The 12,485-nt window shown below is 48.1% G+C and overlaps 2 protein-coding genes across 7 annotated transcripts in view; both read right to left on the reverse strand.

The window, feature by feature from the left end:
- Positions 1-3,074, reverse strand: part of Tuft1 (tuftelin 1) — a 57,552-nt gene extending 54,478 nt beyond the window's left edge. For both annotated transcript variants that reach the window (XM_012515017.2, XM_004632354.2), the window contains exon 1: positions 2,934-3,074. In XM_012515017.2, the coding sequence (XP_012370471.1) occupies positions 2,934-2,993 (60 nt within the window). In that variant the 5' untranslated portion in view covers positions 2,994-3,074. The remainder of the gene's footprint in view (positions 1-2,933) is intronic.
- A 1,584-nt stretch (positions 3,075-4,658) lies between these two features.
- Cgn (cingulin) overlaps positions 4,659-12,485 on the reverse strand; it is a 29,258-nt gene continuing 21,431 nt past the window's right edge. For all 5 annotated transcript variants that reach the window (XM_004632355.2, XM_023716474.1, XM_023716471.1 and 2 more), the window contains 8 exons: positions 11,539-11,709; positions 10,321-10,482; positions 8,325-8,414; positions 7,694-7,777; positions 7,486-7,604; positions 6,699-6,807; positions 6,041-6,204; positions 4,659-5,760 (listed from right to left, as the gene is read on the reverse strand). In XM_004632355.2, coding sequence (XP_004632412.1) covers positions 5,619-5,760; positions 6,041-6,204; positions 6,699-6,807; positions 7,486-7,604; positions 7,694-7,777; positions 8,325-8,414; positions 10,321-10,482; positions 11,539-11,709 — 1,041 coding nt within the window. In that variant the 3' untranslated portion in view covers positions 4,659-5,618. The remainder of the gene's footprint in view (positions 5,761-6,040; positions 6,205-6,698; positions 6,808-7,485; positions 7,605-7,693; positions 7,778-8,324; positions 8,415-10,320; positions 10,483-11,538; positions 11,710-12,485) is intronic.

A 12,485-nucleotide genomic window follows, 5' to 3' on the forward strand; every position in this document is an offset into this window, starting at 1 on the left:
CCTTACTAGACCTGCCCTTAAAGCATTCCGAGCCCAAAAAAAAAAAAAAAAAAAAAAAAATCCTTCAGAATTAGAAAGCCTCTGTTCATTCCCTCCACCTCATCAGGCCCCAGGCTCCCTCAGTTTGAACTTCTGCCTAAGTTAACTACAGTCACTTTCTGATGTTTATTATAATCAAAGGCAGTTAGTGGAAATACCTAATAAAAGTGAGTTTGAGGTTTATTTGTACTGTTATGTGCTGATATAACTTACCAAAGTGGTTTGCCAACTTTTTTACTTTAAGAAGTCTATCTTACATCACAGTCCATAAACAACACACATGTAAGCACACATCAAACAAAGGTTTGTCAAAAACTCTATCCTAGTGGAGTGTAATTCTTAACCTATAATTCTACCCACTGAAAAGTTTGACACAGGAGAATCCAAAGTTTGAGGCTAGCCTGGGCAACTTAGTTTGACCCTATCTCAAATTGTCTCAAAATAAAAAATAAAAAGACTGGGGAGCCAAGTGTGGTGTTGCATGCCTGTAATCCCAGCATTTGAGGGGCCAAGCCAGGAAGATCACTGTGAGTTTGAGGTCTGAGGCTAGCCTCGGCTATACAGTGAGTATGAGGTCAGCCCAAGCTACATAGAAAGATCCTATTTAAAAAAAAAAAAAAAAAAGCTGGGAATATAGCTCAGTGGTAGAGCACTTACCTACCATATCTTGAATTCAATCCCCAGCTCAGGTGTGAGGGATCAGGGAAGAATACCCTCACTAATAGTCTCAGACTAAGACTCTTATATATTTTATTGCTGGTTCTGCCCCACTATGTTAATTTCAGGTCCATTGGTGGCTATGGTCTGCAGTTTTGATAAACTGGCTCACTGTACCTGCTGAATGTGTGCCCAACCATAAAAATAATCTAGTGTGTGTACTGGTCCCATTTCCATGTCCATGCGTAAGCACCAACACACATTGCTTGGCTGGTGGGAAAACACCAAAAGGCCCAGGGCCCTTACCCCTCTAGAACAATCCAATCAACTCTCTACACTGGCAGCTCCAGAAAGATCTCTTCCTTTTTATTCACTCCCACCTTGCACATGCATTGAGCACTCATTCAATGGTATGAACATATGACAGGCTCCTTGGGATTGTCCAGCCATAAATGCTATCTGGATGCTGGCTCAGAGGACAGGAATCCAGGACAATGCCTATCTCCTGACTGATTGATTGTTTACCTTCTCCTCCCCCTCTTGAAGAGACCATAGGAATGTCTTCCAAGACCAGACCAGGAACATAAGTATTTCATTGCCAGCTTTCATGTAAAATATGTCTCAAGTTCTGCCTAGAAAAAAGGAGTAAAAGGGGATTTCTACCTCCTCCCTGTTCCAGAGTTCTCTCTGGTTAGCTTCAAATACAACTGTGGCTACAGGCTACAAATTCCTTGCCCACTGTTTTCCAACTTATTTCTTCTCTGCCACCAAACACTAAAAACATCAATGGATATTAGAGGGTGACAATTCATTCTCAATGCTGCCAATGTCCTGCTCTTAGACTTCCAAAAAAGAAGTCCAGATACCTCTCAATTTATCTCACAATGTTTTCTCTGCCTCAATCATTCCCAAATAGTGAAAGGATGAAGTAGAGCTTGGTCTCAACACAACAGAGGATGGATTTTTACCCTCTTCAGCATCCTACCACTGGGGGAAAACAGTGGAGGCTGGGGAGCTAGGTTTGGGCAGTAGCAAAACTTGCATTGTGATGTGGCAGAAAATTTCTTAAGCCTAGGCAAAAATAGCCAGGGGACTGTGAAAAGAAATGATTGTCTGTACTCCGAACTTCAAATGAGCACCTATTCTACAAATATTCTTTGAAGAAGAGCTATAATATAGCTCCAGCAGGATTAGCTCTACTTTAGAGCAAGCTGAGACAGGTGAGGGCCAGGGAATTGGCTGGGGGGGGCGGGGTCAAAACCCCGCATCACCTTGGCTTGCACTTCACTCTCCTGGAAATCGATGAAATAGTTCATAGTTATACTGGGTTTGATTCCGTAGCAAGCCTAACAACTACCAAAAATTATATTCCTTTGTCTCTAGAGAGGAGAAACCACACGGTCAGCGGGGGTGAGGTGGGGGGTGGGGGCGGGGGTCAGTAGGAGCCTGGGACACAGGGACTAAGTACCAGGGAACAAGAGAAGCAGGGCTGATAGCCTGTCTAGGTTATGCCTTCTTTCTTCAATCAACTCTTACCGGGTCCAAAACCCTCATACCCTCGAACACGTCGCGTCCCTCCCCTTGGCCCAGGTTCTGCAGCCCCTTCAACCCCTTGGTCTGGGTTTGGGGCCTGGAGACCGAAGCAAAACCAACAAACCATCCCGGGAAGCTATCTGATGGCCGACAAGTGGAGAGGAGCAGACCTGCAAAGCAAAAGGAGCGGGGGAGCCACCAGGTGGAAAGCTCGATTCCTCTTAGTAGAAGGCAAGGGACCTACCGTCTCCTCCAGCCCTCAACCCTCCGCCACAAGCCCTGAAATTTTCAGTCTCTACCGCATGTTATTACTGACCAAAGCACCATAAAATTCTTTGAAGGGCCTCTGTGGTCATGAGGACCCAAAGAAAGCTTCCTCAGGTTCGGCGGGACACAAGGTTCTAACACAGCGTGTTCTCTGACGGCTGTTGGTCACACGCGGCCCAGCTGGAGTTCACAGCAGCGAGCCGCGCGCGGGCAGAAGCCTCAGGTCCTCCCAAGGGGCAGGGACGTCCCCAGCCCTCCAGCCTCGAGAGACTCCATCCTGACCTTCCTTCCCACTGCCTGCCGCAGGGCAAGGGAAAACGAGCGAGAGAAGAGCAGCGAAGGGCTGACTGCACAAGGTGATGTCAGCGAACTCGGCGCAGGGTGTTACTGGGACCCAGATTACCAAGCAGGGAAGGCAATGTGGGCGCTTTCCTTACCGTGGTTTGGCCCTCTGGGTGTAAATCCACGAGCGTACACCAGTTCCGCGTCCCGTTCATGTTCTTCCCGCTGGGAAGTTAGCACACTGCCCACCCCACCCGCCAAGCAGCCCGGTTCCTACTACACTGGCTCGTGTGGGGACCGCCCCTTGTATAAATGCGTCAGGGGCGGGGTTGAAAGATAAGCCACGCCCTATAACATTGTTCCCCAATGAGGGCCAAAGTGCAACGTGGACGGGACTTATTGACTTCAGGACACGCCCCATCTATGCTCGCTTAGATTTAAATAAAGGTGGGACTTTGCATTGACCCGGAGAGGCTTGGTAGTCTTATCAAGAGTATGCGGTTGTACCTGAATATTCACTAGTCTTGTCTTCACTTCTTGATTTGTTTCATTCAGAAGTAATCATTTTGCCCGCACCTCTACAGAAGAGTTGGAGCCCCTATATACTTCCATACATTCTCCTCTTTCTATACATCGGCAAGCCTGTAGACTTCGTAGAGCTGAGTAAACCTTTTCCTTCTCAGTAAAAAAGCAGGCACCGAGGGCCAGCTCACTCAGACCAGCCTAAGCCAGTCTGGCGGGTGCCCTTCCCTGGCAAGACGCCCAGGCCAAAGTCAAAGCTAGCTAGGATCTGGGTGGGGCTTGTTTTGCACAGCTATTATACCAAAGCTATCCTTATATGGCAGGGAGAGGCGGGACACATTGCCTTAAAAGGAATCCTACAGACTTCTCAGATGGCATTTACTACCCGCAAAATAGGCTGGAATCTGGAGGGTTTAAAAGAGGAGTTGGCCGAACAGCTTCTTCCCAAGTGCTCTGGGCAGATGGCTGGTCCGTCTTCCACAGGGATTGCTAGAGGAGGTCGGAGGCACTCTTAACACAGCACCCGTTCTGACAACAGGCTCTTGTAGAGGGATGTCTCTTCAAGCCAAAACAAGGACAGACAGCAGAAACTTCCCACCCTCTAGGTAGGAATGGGGTCCCTTGTCAGTCAGGAATGGATGGTGATTTCTGTCTAGGAGGTGAATGCTGGGGATACTCCTGTGACCCAAGGGAATAAAAGCCTGTTCTGGGTTATTGCCCTCTAAGCCTACAGAATTTGTTTTGGGCCTTGCTATTCCAAGGTTGTTCAGGCAAGAATAGGGATGCTATAAACATGCCCAGGTTTTCTAGGTCTCATCTGATCTGCAATAAAAGACCTCAATAAGGTGACACAACTCCAGGTGAGCCTCTAAGCTGTAGAGTGAAAATGACTTCTTCATAAAACCAAATAAGCAAAAAAAAAAAAAAAAAAAAAAAAAAAAAAGAGAGAAAGGATTTAAATATAGATATATAATTTTAATATTTAATTTAAAATAAAACCAAGGCTGAATTGCATTGGGAGAGAATCTGATTTGCAGAATATAGGACTTTTTTTTAAAAAAATCATAAAATTACAAGTCATTGGTGAGAACAGCCTTCTTCCCCAGCTTCTCCACAGAACCTGCTTTGGAAATAAGACAAATGAATCATTCCATTCTTCTTCCCCACCAGCAGTGCTTGGGTCTCCCCAAAATCCAGAAAAGGAGTACGTTTTCCATTGACCCTTTCTGTCTCCACCAAGATCAGCTCCTAACCCCAGGTGAAGCCCTCAATAGGGCCCAGGTCCTGAGAAAATGAGTCTCTAGGTTCCCTGTTGAGATCTGGCTAGCAAAACCACTGGAAGGCCTCAGAGAATATAGACAGTTGTCAGGGTCCCCCAGTGCAGCCACCTAATAATCATATCCAGTGCCACAGAAGAGGGAGAGGACAGACAGAAGCCCTGAGCAGAACCAGATCCCCACCACCTTTAGAGCCCTACCAAAGTCCTTCTCCCAGGGCTCCTCAGAAGAACAGCTGGTGGCCCTCTTGACCAGTCCCTAGAGAAGCAGGGCAGGCTGAGGGCCCCACTGGGGAAAGGCTGGTTTAGGGAGAGGTATGAATGTGTAGGTATAAAAGGTAAGAAGAGCATCCTTATCTCCTCACCCTGGCTAAGGCACTGAGAGGAAAAGAAGCAGGCTAGGAATGGTAAAGATGGAAGAGGAGGGGATGATGGGTCCCCTGGACCCACTAGCTTGGAGAAGACAAAAATGTAGGACTAGAAGGGTATAAGGACTATCACAGGAGCTCCATAACTGTACAGAGTGGTATCTGAGAAATGGGTAAAATCACGCCTGCGTGTCTGTTACCTATGCTTCCGCACCCTGCTTCAGAGAAGGGAGGAAAATAGGCTGTAGGAATTCCGGGAGCAGAATAGTACTGGGTATTTCCCTGAGCCAGAAGGTTAAGGACCAAAGAAATAAAGCTTTATACACATGGCAATTTCAATAGAATACTTTCTGATCCTTTCAGCCCCCCTCAGTCTCTATGCTGATCATCCTTACACTCTTTTCACCTCATGTCATGGAGATGAAAGAAGGGCCGGCACCCCAAAGAAGGACTCAGCCTAAGACACCCATTCCTCTGATGGGAATGCCAAGTCCATCTTTCAGCTTCTTCTTACTGTCTTCTTTATCACTGTGACTTAGACCCCTGCCTGTCTTGGGTCTGAGTAACTGGGTCACCCACAGGAAAGAGGACTCAAGGCAGACAGGGCAGCAAGGCAGAGCAGGGCTGGCTGGGCTAGGCCCTGAGCCTGTTTCTGGACGGTTGTAGACTAGGAGCTAACAGGAGCTGGTCTGAAGGTTGCTCTCCGTAAGCAGCGATGCAATGGATGAGGGGTCATAGACGCTGTCAAATTCTTCATCCGAACTCAGCCCCTCATGTTTGAGAGCTGACTCAGCAACCGAGCGGGAAGTTTTGCGCCTGAGTCAGAGAAAACACTGGTCAGGGAGAAGGAACAGATTGAGAGCCACCATTTCCCATTAAGAAACTAATTCTAGGGCCTAAACCTACTTAGAAGATCTCCAGGGAGATGGGGCACAGGATGGGGGCTGAGACACTAAGAAAACCAGACTAACCGCAGCAGGACTGAGTGACTGCCCACTCTTGTCTGAGAGAGCCTCCTCCTTATCCAGCTTTGGACAGACAATTTCCTTCTGCTCTATGCCCCCTAAATAGGGAGGAGCCGAAGGGCAGCCCATACCAGGCATCTTTCTCCAGGGATTTGATCCGGGCCTGGAGCTGCTCGTTGACCTCATGTTGCTCCTCCAGCTCACGTTGTGCCTTCTTCCTCAGGCCATCCAGTCGCTCAATTTCTTCTTCCGCTTCATCTACCTGCCGCTTCAAAGCCTTCACCCTCAGGCTTAGCTGGGCAGAATACCAAGTCCCAACATGAGAAAAGCATCTGCTACTATGGACCGGGACCTCCCCTGTAACAATCTTGACAAGGGATAATTGCCCCAGGAAAAGAGTTATGATGATGGGCCTAGCCTCGTAAGGTTGTCTTGGGGATTAAATGCACTAATACGGGTATTAATTAGAAAGAAAAGCTAAGCTGGGCACGGTCGCACATGCTATAATCCCAGCGCACAGGAGGCTGATGCAAAAAACTGAGTTCAAGGCCAGCATAGGCTACATAAAGAAGACGCTGTCCCCCCCAAAACTGAGAAGTATAAGAAACTAGTACTTGATACACACTCTACCTATGACTGCTCTGGTCCTTCAATCTGATCTCACTGGCCTTCTATAAGTAACAGTCTGTTTGGAAGTTCGAGGGGAGATGGACACCTGCGTTGGCCTTCCAGCAAACATAATATACACTTGCACCAATACAGCATGGCCCCTGGAGCGTGTGTCCTCACCTGGTCTTTCTGGTCATTAACATGCTGTCGCTCATCATCAATCTGGATGGACAGTTCTTTAACTTTGCGCTCCAATTTTCGGTTGGTAGACTGCAAAACTGTTTTCTCTCTAGGAGGGTAAGGTACAGGGGTGTCTCCGGCTGTTACCATTTCTTGGGAAACCGGTATTTGCTCCCTTACTACCTCCAAGGACCACTCTCTGTTCATAAGGCACCCCACCCCCCCATTATCCTGGGCAGAATCAAGGAAGAGCCAAAGAAGAAAGGAGACAGAGGTCATTCATGTCTCAGGATTTCTGCAGCTCTCACTGTTCTATCTCAGGAGCAAGGGCTGGATATGATGGTGCATGCCTATAATCCCAGCATGCAAACAAAAGGCAGGAGGATCATTCTGAGTTTGAAGCCAGCATGGATAACATGATGAGTTTAAGGCCAGTCTGAACAACACAGAGAGACCCTGTCTAAAAAATACCAAAAACAAGCTGGGTGCAGTAGCACATGCCTGTAATCCCAGAACTCAGAAGGCTGAGGCAGGAAGATCATTGCAAGTTCAAGAGCAGCCTGGGCTACAAAGTGAACTCAATGCCAGCCTGAACTACATAGAGAGACCTTGTCTCTCAAAGCCTAAACAGATGAGAGACCTTGTCTAAAAAAAGAAAAAAAAAAAAAAGAAAAGAAAAGATCAAAGAATCCCTGGAGATCAGGGCAGGTTAGACAGATCTGATGTGGGAAGTTGAGGGAACCTGAGAGGAACAAACTAAAGCAGAGGTAGGGCAAACTCATGTCACCTTTCTTCAGCTTGTAGACGCTCCTGCAATAACTGATTCTGAGACTCAAGCTGAGAGAGGCTGGCACTGGGCTTCTGGAAGCCTTCTGAGCTAGCCAACCGGGTCTTCAGCTCTTTGTTCTGAGAGGAACAGGAAGCTCCATGGTTAGCAGTCCAGTCGGTCATCCTACAAACTCCTGGGGTCTCTCTCTAAGACCCCCTCCTTTTACCTGTCTCTCCAAGGAGATTTTGTCGCACTCCAAGTCCTGCCGAGCAGATCTTTCCTGCATGAGCTCAGTCCTCAACTGGTCCACCTAGCAGGGACATATGAGAAGCACATACTTGGGGAGGGCCACCGCTGAGCCAGCAGGTTGATCCATCTGGGCAGAGCCCTGGAGCATGGCCTCTGAACCCCAAAACTCCCAGAGTCCCAGGCAGTAAAGAAATCATAGGATGTTCAAAAGAAGGGACCCACAAAACTGACAGAAGGGTTCTTTCTCCCCACCAGGAATCAGCATCCCTCCTATACCAAAGCAGTCCCCACTCAGGGAAGGGTAGCCCAGTCTACAAGTTCTTCCTTCATTCAAGTTCTTGGCTTCTGGGGCCAGGGAGATGGCTCAGTAGAATAAGCACTTGCCTGGCAAGCGCTTGCCTGGCAAGCGCAAGGAACTGAGTTCAATCCCCGGTTCCATAAAAAAAAAAAAAAAAAAAAAAAAAATTCAACCCTTCCCAAAGCAGACAAAATCTTCAGTCAGAATGCCCCAGATTAGTGAAGCATGGGAGGGCAGAACTGTTCTTGAGAAGGCTGAACGGTCATGCGGGGTTGGGCATAGGCGTGATGAATGGTAAAGGTAAAGTTACCTGGTCCCGGCCACGATTCACCCGTTCTGTTAGCAGCTCCACTGTGCTCTTCTCTTCATCTAATTCAGTTTCCAGCCGGGACACCTTTTCCTAAAGCATAACAACAGTCAATGCTGCCCAAACACTGGAACGCCAAACTCTGATCAAGACTCTCTCAACCTCCAGTCTCCACAGACCTTTCTCTCTTACACCTCCAGGATTCTTTGTCCTTGTCCCAGCCCAGAACTACCAAGGAGCTAGCGCCCTCTGCTGATCATGTGTGGTATCAGGAGAAGGGGCAGGACATGCTCTGGGTAGGGCAGGAAGGCAAAGCCCAGCAGCCATTGCTCGCTGGAGAAGTGATTCCTTAAGAGGAAAACCAAAGTACAGGGCTAAGGAGGAGAAGGAGACTCTGAAACTGAAAACCCAGAGTACAGACTGGGGAAGTGAACTGATCTATGGTACCAGCTAGAGGTTGTGAGGATGGACTGGGGACCTGTCATGGTTTCTATCTAGATGTTCCTGTAAAGCTTCATGCACTTGCAGGCAGCTTTAGGGAGGTCAATGAATGCGGGGTGTGACCCTCATCACTGGATTAGTCTGCCTGTGTGCTGGGAGGCGAAGCCTGGCTAGAGGAGACGGTCACTGGGGATGTGGGCTGGAAGAGTCTGTCCCTCTCTCCCTGCTTGAGTCTCTCTGCTTCCTATCTGCCATGCCAAGAGCTCCTTTCCTCTCCCTGCCTCCCCAGCATGCTTCCCTGCTTGGAGTCACCCCACTAGGGACTGAAACCTCTACAGAACTGCAGGCCACAAGAAACCTTTCCTCCTTTAAACTGGTACTGTGGGTGTTGCATCTCAGGGATGAGAAAGAAACTAACACAGGACAGACTGCCTGGGTTTGAAAATCAGGTCTACTACTCCCTAGCAGCAGACTCACAGGCAAATTGCTTGATCTCTCTGTGCCTCTGCCTTCCCCTGAGGCACATCTGAAAAATGGAGATGGCTGGGTGTGGTGGCACACAGCTCTAAGTAATCCTAGCACGTAGGAGGCTGAGGCTGGAGGATTTCAGGGAGCTGGAGGCCAGCCTGGGCTACACAGTAAATTCAAGGGCTGCCTGAACTACATAGTGAGACCTGTCTCAAAAAACAGAAGAAAACAAGACGATCTATCCCAGGGTTATTCTGAGAGTGAAATGAAACTTAAATACCTGGCACAGCATACTATGTTGTTATTATTCTCAAATATAGCGAAGTGAAGACCACTGCTCGCTCTGCAGTTAAATGCTCTACCACTGAGCAATACAGCCCTCCCGTTCACTCTGAATGGGGAACATCAGTAGCCGGCTCCAATTAACTGCTGTCATGTAGAATTCAGGTATAGAAGCCCAGTATTCCATTTTCTAAATACTGTGATGAGTCCCTGACTTACAACCTTTTGAGCTACAAAATTTCACAGGTATACTGTACAAGACTCACTTTGTTAGCTGAGGGTTATAGCTAGGCTTTTGAATGACTTACAAACAAATCCAACTTACACACAATTCTCCAAGAATGGAACTCATTTGTAAGTCAGTGACTTACTGTATAACAGAAGCTAGAAATCCCAATTTTTATGTGACATCTACACATTTCTAAACACTGGCATTTGATTCAAAGTTGCTTAAAACAACAAAGCCCAACAAAACCCATTAGCTGTGAGGTGCCAGTCTCAATCTGTGGCACAGAAATATACTTGGGCTTGGACTGGTACATGGCCACAATCCCAGCACTCTAGGAGGCTGAGTTAGAAGGAATGCAAGTTCAAGCCCAGTCCAGGGAACTTATTTAGTCATTTAGCAAAACCCTGTCTCAAAAAATAAAAAAGGGCTCAGGATGTAGCCCAATATGAAGCCCCTGGATTCAATCCTGAAAGAAAGAGGAGAGCTACTTGGAGCACCCTGCCACTTTCCCCACAGCATGCTGGCCTGTGCCAGGACCCAAGCCCTCTCCTCAGCCTTCGATCCCTGACATGTCCTGACCTCAAGGCTCTTCAGTTGTCTGGTCCTGTCATCCTGAGAGCGCTTCTTGTTCTCTGCCTCTTGCTCCAGTCCCTGTAGTCGCTGGGCCAGCAGCTCTTTGTCCAGCTGGGCTGTGTCTCGCTCAGCCTGGGAAGCCTGTAGGGCCTGCCGTAGCCTCTGGGTCTGCCAGAGGAAAAAGGACGAGTTCAGTGCAGTGTGAGGTGGACTTAAGGGGAGAAACACTTCATCACTCAGAACCTAGAACTAGCCAGCACTGAGAGTGTCAGCATACACCTGTAATGCCAGCATTTGGGAGGCTGAGGCAGGAGGACCACCTCAAAAGGCCAACCTGGGCTACATAGCAAGACTGTCTCCATTAAAAACAAACAAACAAAAAAAGCCAGCACAGGGTAGTAACATAAAGCAGACTGACTTTTAAGTCTTTTAAAGTTAAACTTCTCTACACAAATTGAAGTAACTTGAGGTATGTGCATGTATGTGTGTGTCTTTTTTTTTTTTTTATGTATTTAATACAGGATTTATAGGGTCTCCCTACACAGATTGGACTCATAGTTATCCTGTTTTCAGCCTCCCAAGAGCTGGGGTTACAGGCACGTGCCACCATGCCCAGTCTTAATTGCTGTCTCAGCATGCCCCAGGGAAAGGGCCAGTATAACATGCCGGGTATTTTTCGTTTTTGAGATGGGGTCTTGCTGTGTTGCCCAGGCTGTCCTTAAACTCTTGGGTTCAAGAGATTCTTCTGCCTAAGCTTTCTGAGCAGCTGAGCCACAGGAACATGCTACTGTGCCTATCTGTGGATTTTATTTCATTTATTTATTTTTTTGCGGAACTGGGGATTGAACTTAGGCCCTTGCACTTGCCAGGCAAGCGCTTATTCTACTGAGCCATCTCCCGGGCTCTATTTGAGGATTTTAAAAAAAACTATTGATCCTGGATCCTATTCTTAAAGATTATGATTATGATGATACATCTTAGGCTTTGGGATCTAAAACATCATCTCCCCAGGTAACTCTAATATGCAACAGAGTTGCAAAACTATTGCCCTACAGGTAGTAGACCCTCTGTGTCTGCAGCTGAGGCAGACCACTCCCCTACCCTCTTCCACTTTACTATGTCACTGCACGTGGCTATGCCCAAACCTGGGCCAAGTTAGGAAGAAAGATCTTCAAACCCAAAGACAGGGGATGGATCTCACCCTCTTGCCCCTATGGCTCCTACCTCATCCTGAAGGCGGCTCAGCCCCCCAGAGGTCTTCTCAGCCTCACTGGCCCAATCTTTAGCCTGGCGCTGAGCATCTGCCACCTCCCGCCGGGCCTTTTCTTTGTAATCTTCCAGCTGGGTCTGGAGCTGCTGCAGGGCTTGCTTGGAGTCGTCCCCGATCTGCTCCAGCTAAAGCACAGAGCAGAGCTTTCAGTACTGCATCTGGTCGACCGAAGTCTATCTCTTGTCCAGGTCCAGCTCTCAAGACCCTTCCAAGAGCCTTCTTGCAGCCAACGCAACTCACTCTTGCACTTGCCTGGGTGTAGGCACCTAGGCTGGCGGTTATATGTAATGCCTGGGTTCAAATCCTAGCTCTGCCACTTAGCACTAGTGATCAAAGGCAAGTTACTTATTCTCTCAGGTCTCGGGTCACCATCTATATGGTGGAGTAACAACAGTACCAACACTGCAAGTTGTTCTGTGAACAGTTAGTTAATTCTGTAAAGTACAACAGTGCCTGCTACAAAGTAAACCTCCAACTATCACACTGCAGCAAGAAACAAGAATCTGCTGATTGAACTATGAACTCCTATGAATTATAAACACAACCCAATTTCAGAAATGATTAAATGTGCAATTATAAGAAGTGACAAATGACCCAGAGCGCAGGCCCGGCGAGTGAGTGAGACGACCGAGGCCACGGGATCCTGAACAGACCCAGAGCGCAGGACCAGCCAGTGAGTGAGACGACCCGGGCCGGTGGATCCTCATTTGACCCAGGCTGCAGGTCCAGCAGGGAACCCTTCAGCAGAACTCCCTGCAAGGAGGCTAGAGGCAAGACCCACCCAGCTGATTCAGGAGCAGAACATCTTCCCAGAGAGACACAAAGGGTTCAACTCTAACAGCTGCAGCAGAAAGAAGTGGAGCACAGTAGCCAGATCCAAGGAACACCCACCTGGAAGAAT

The sequence above is a fragment of the Octodon degus genome, unplaced genomic scaffold, assembly GCF_000260255.1.
Source record: "Octodon degus isolate 3935 unplaced genomic scaffold, OctDeg1.0 scaffold00048, whole genome shotgun sequence".
Classification (NCBI taxonomy): Eukaryota; Metazoa; Chordata; class Mammalia; order Rodentia; family Octodontidae; genus Octodon; species Octodon degus.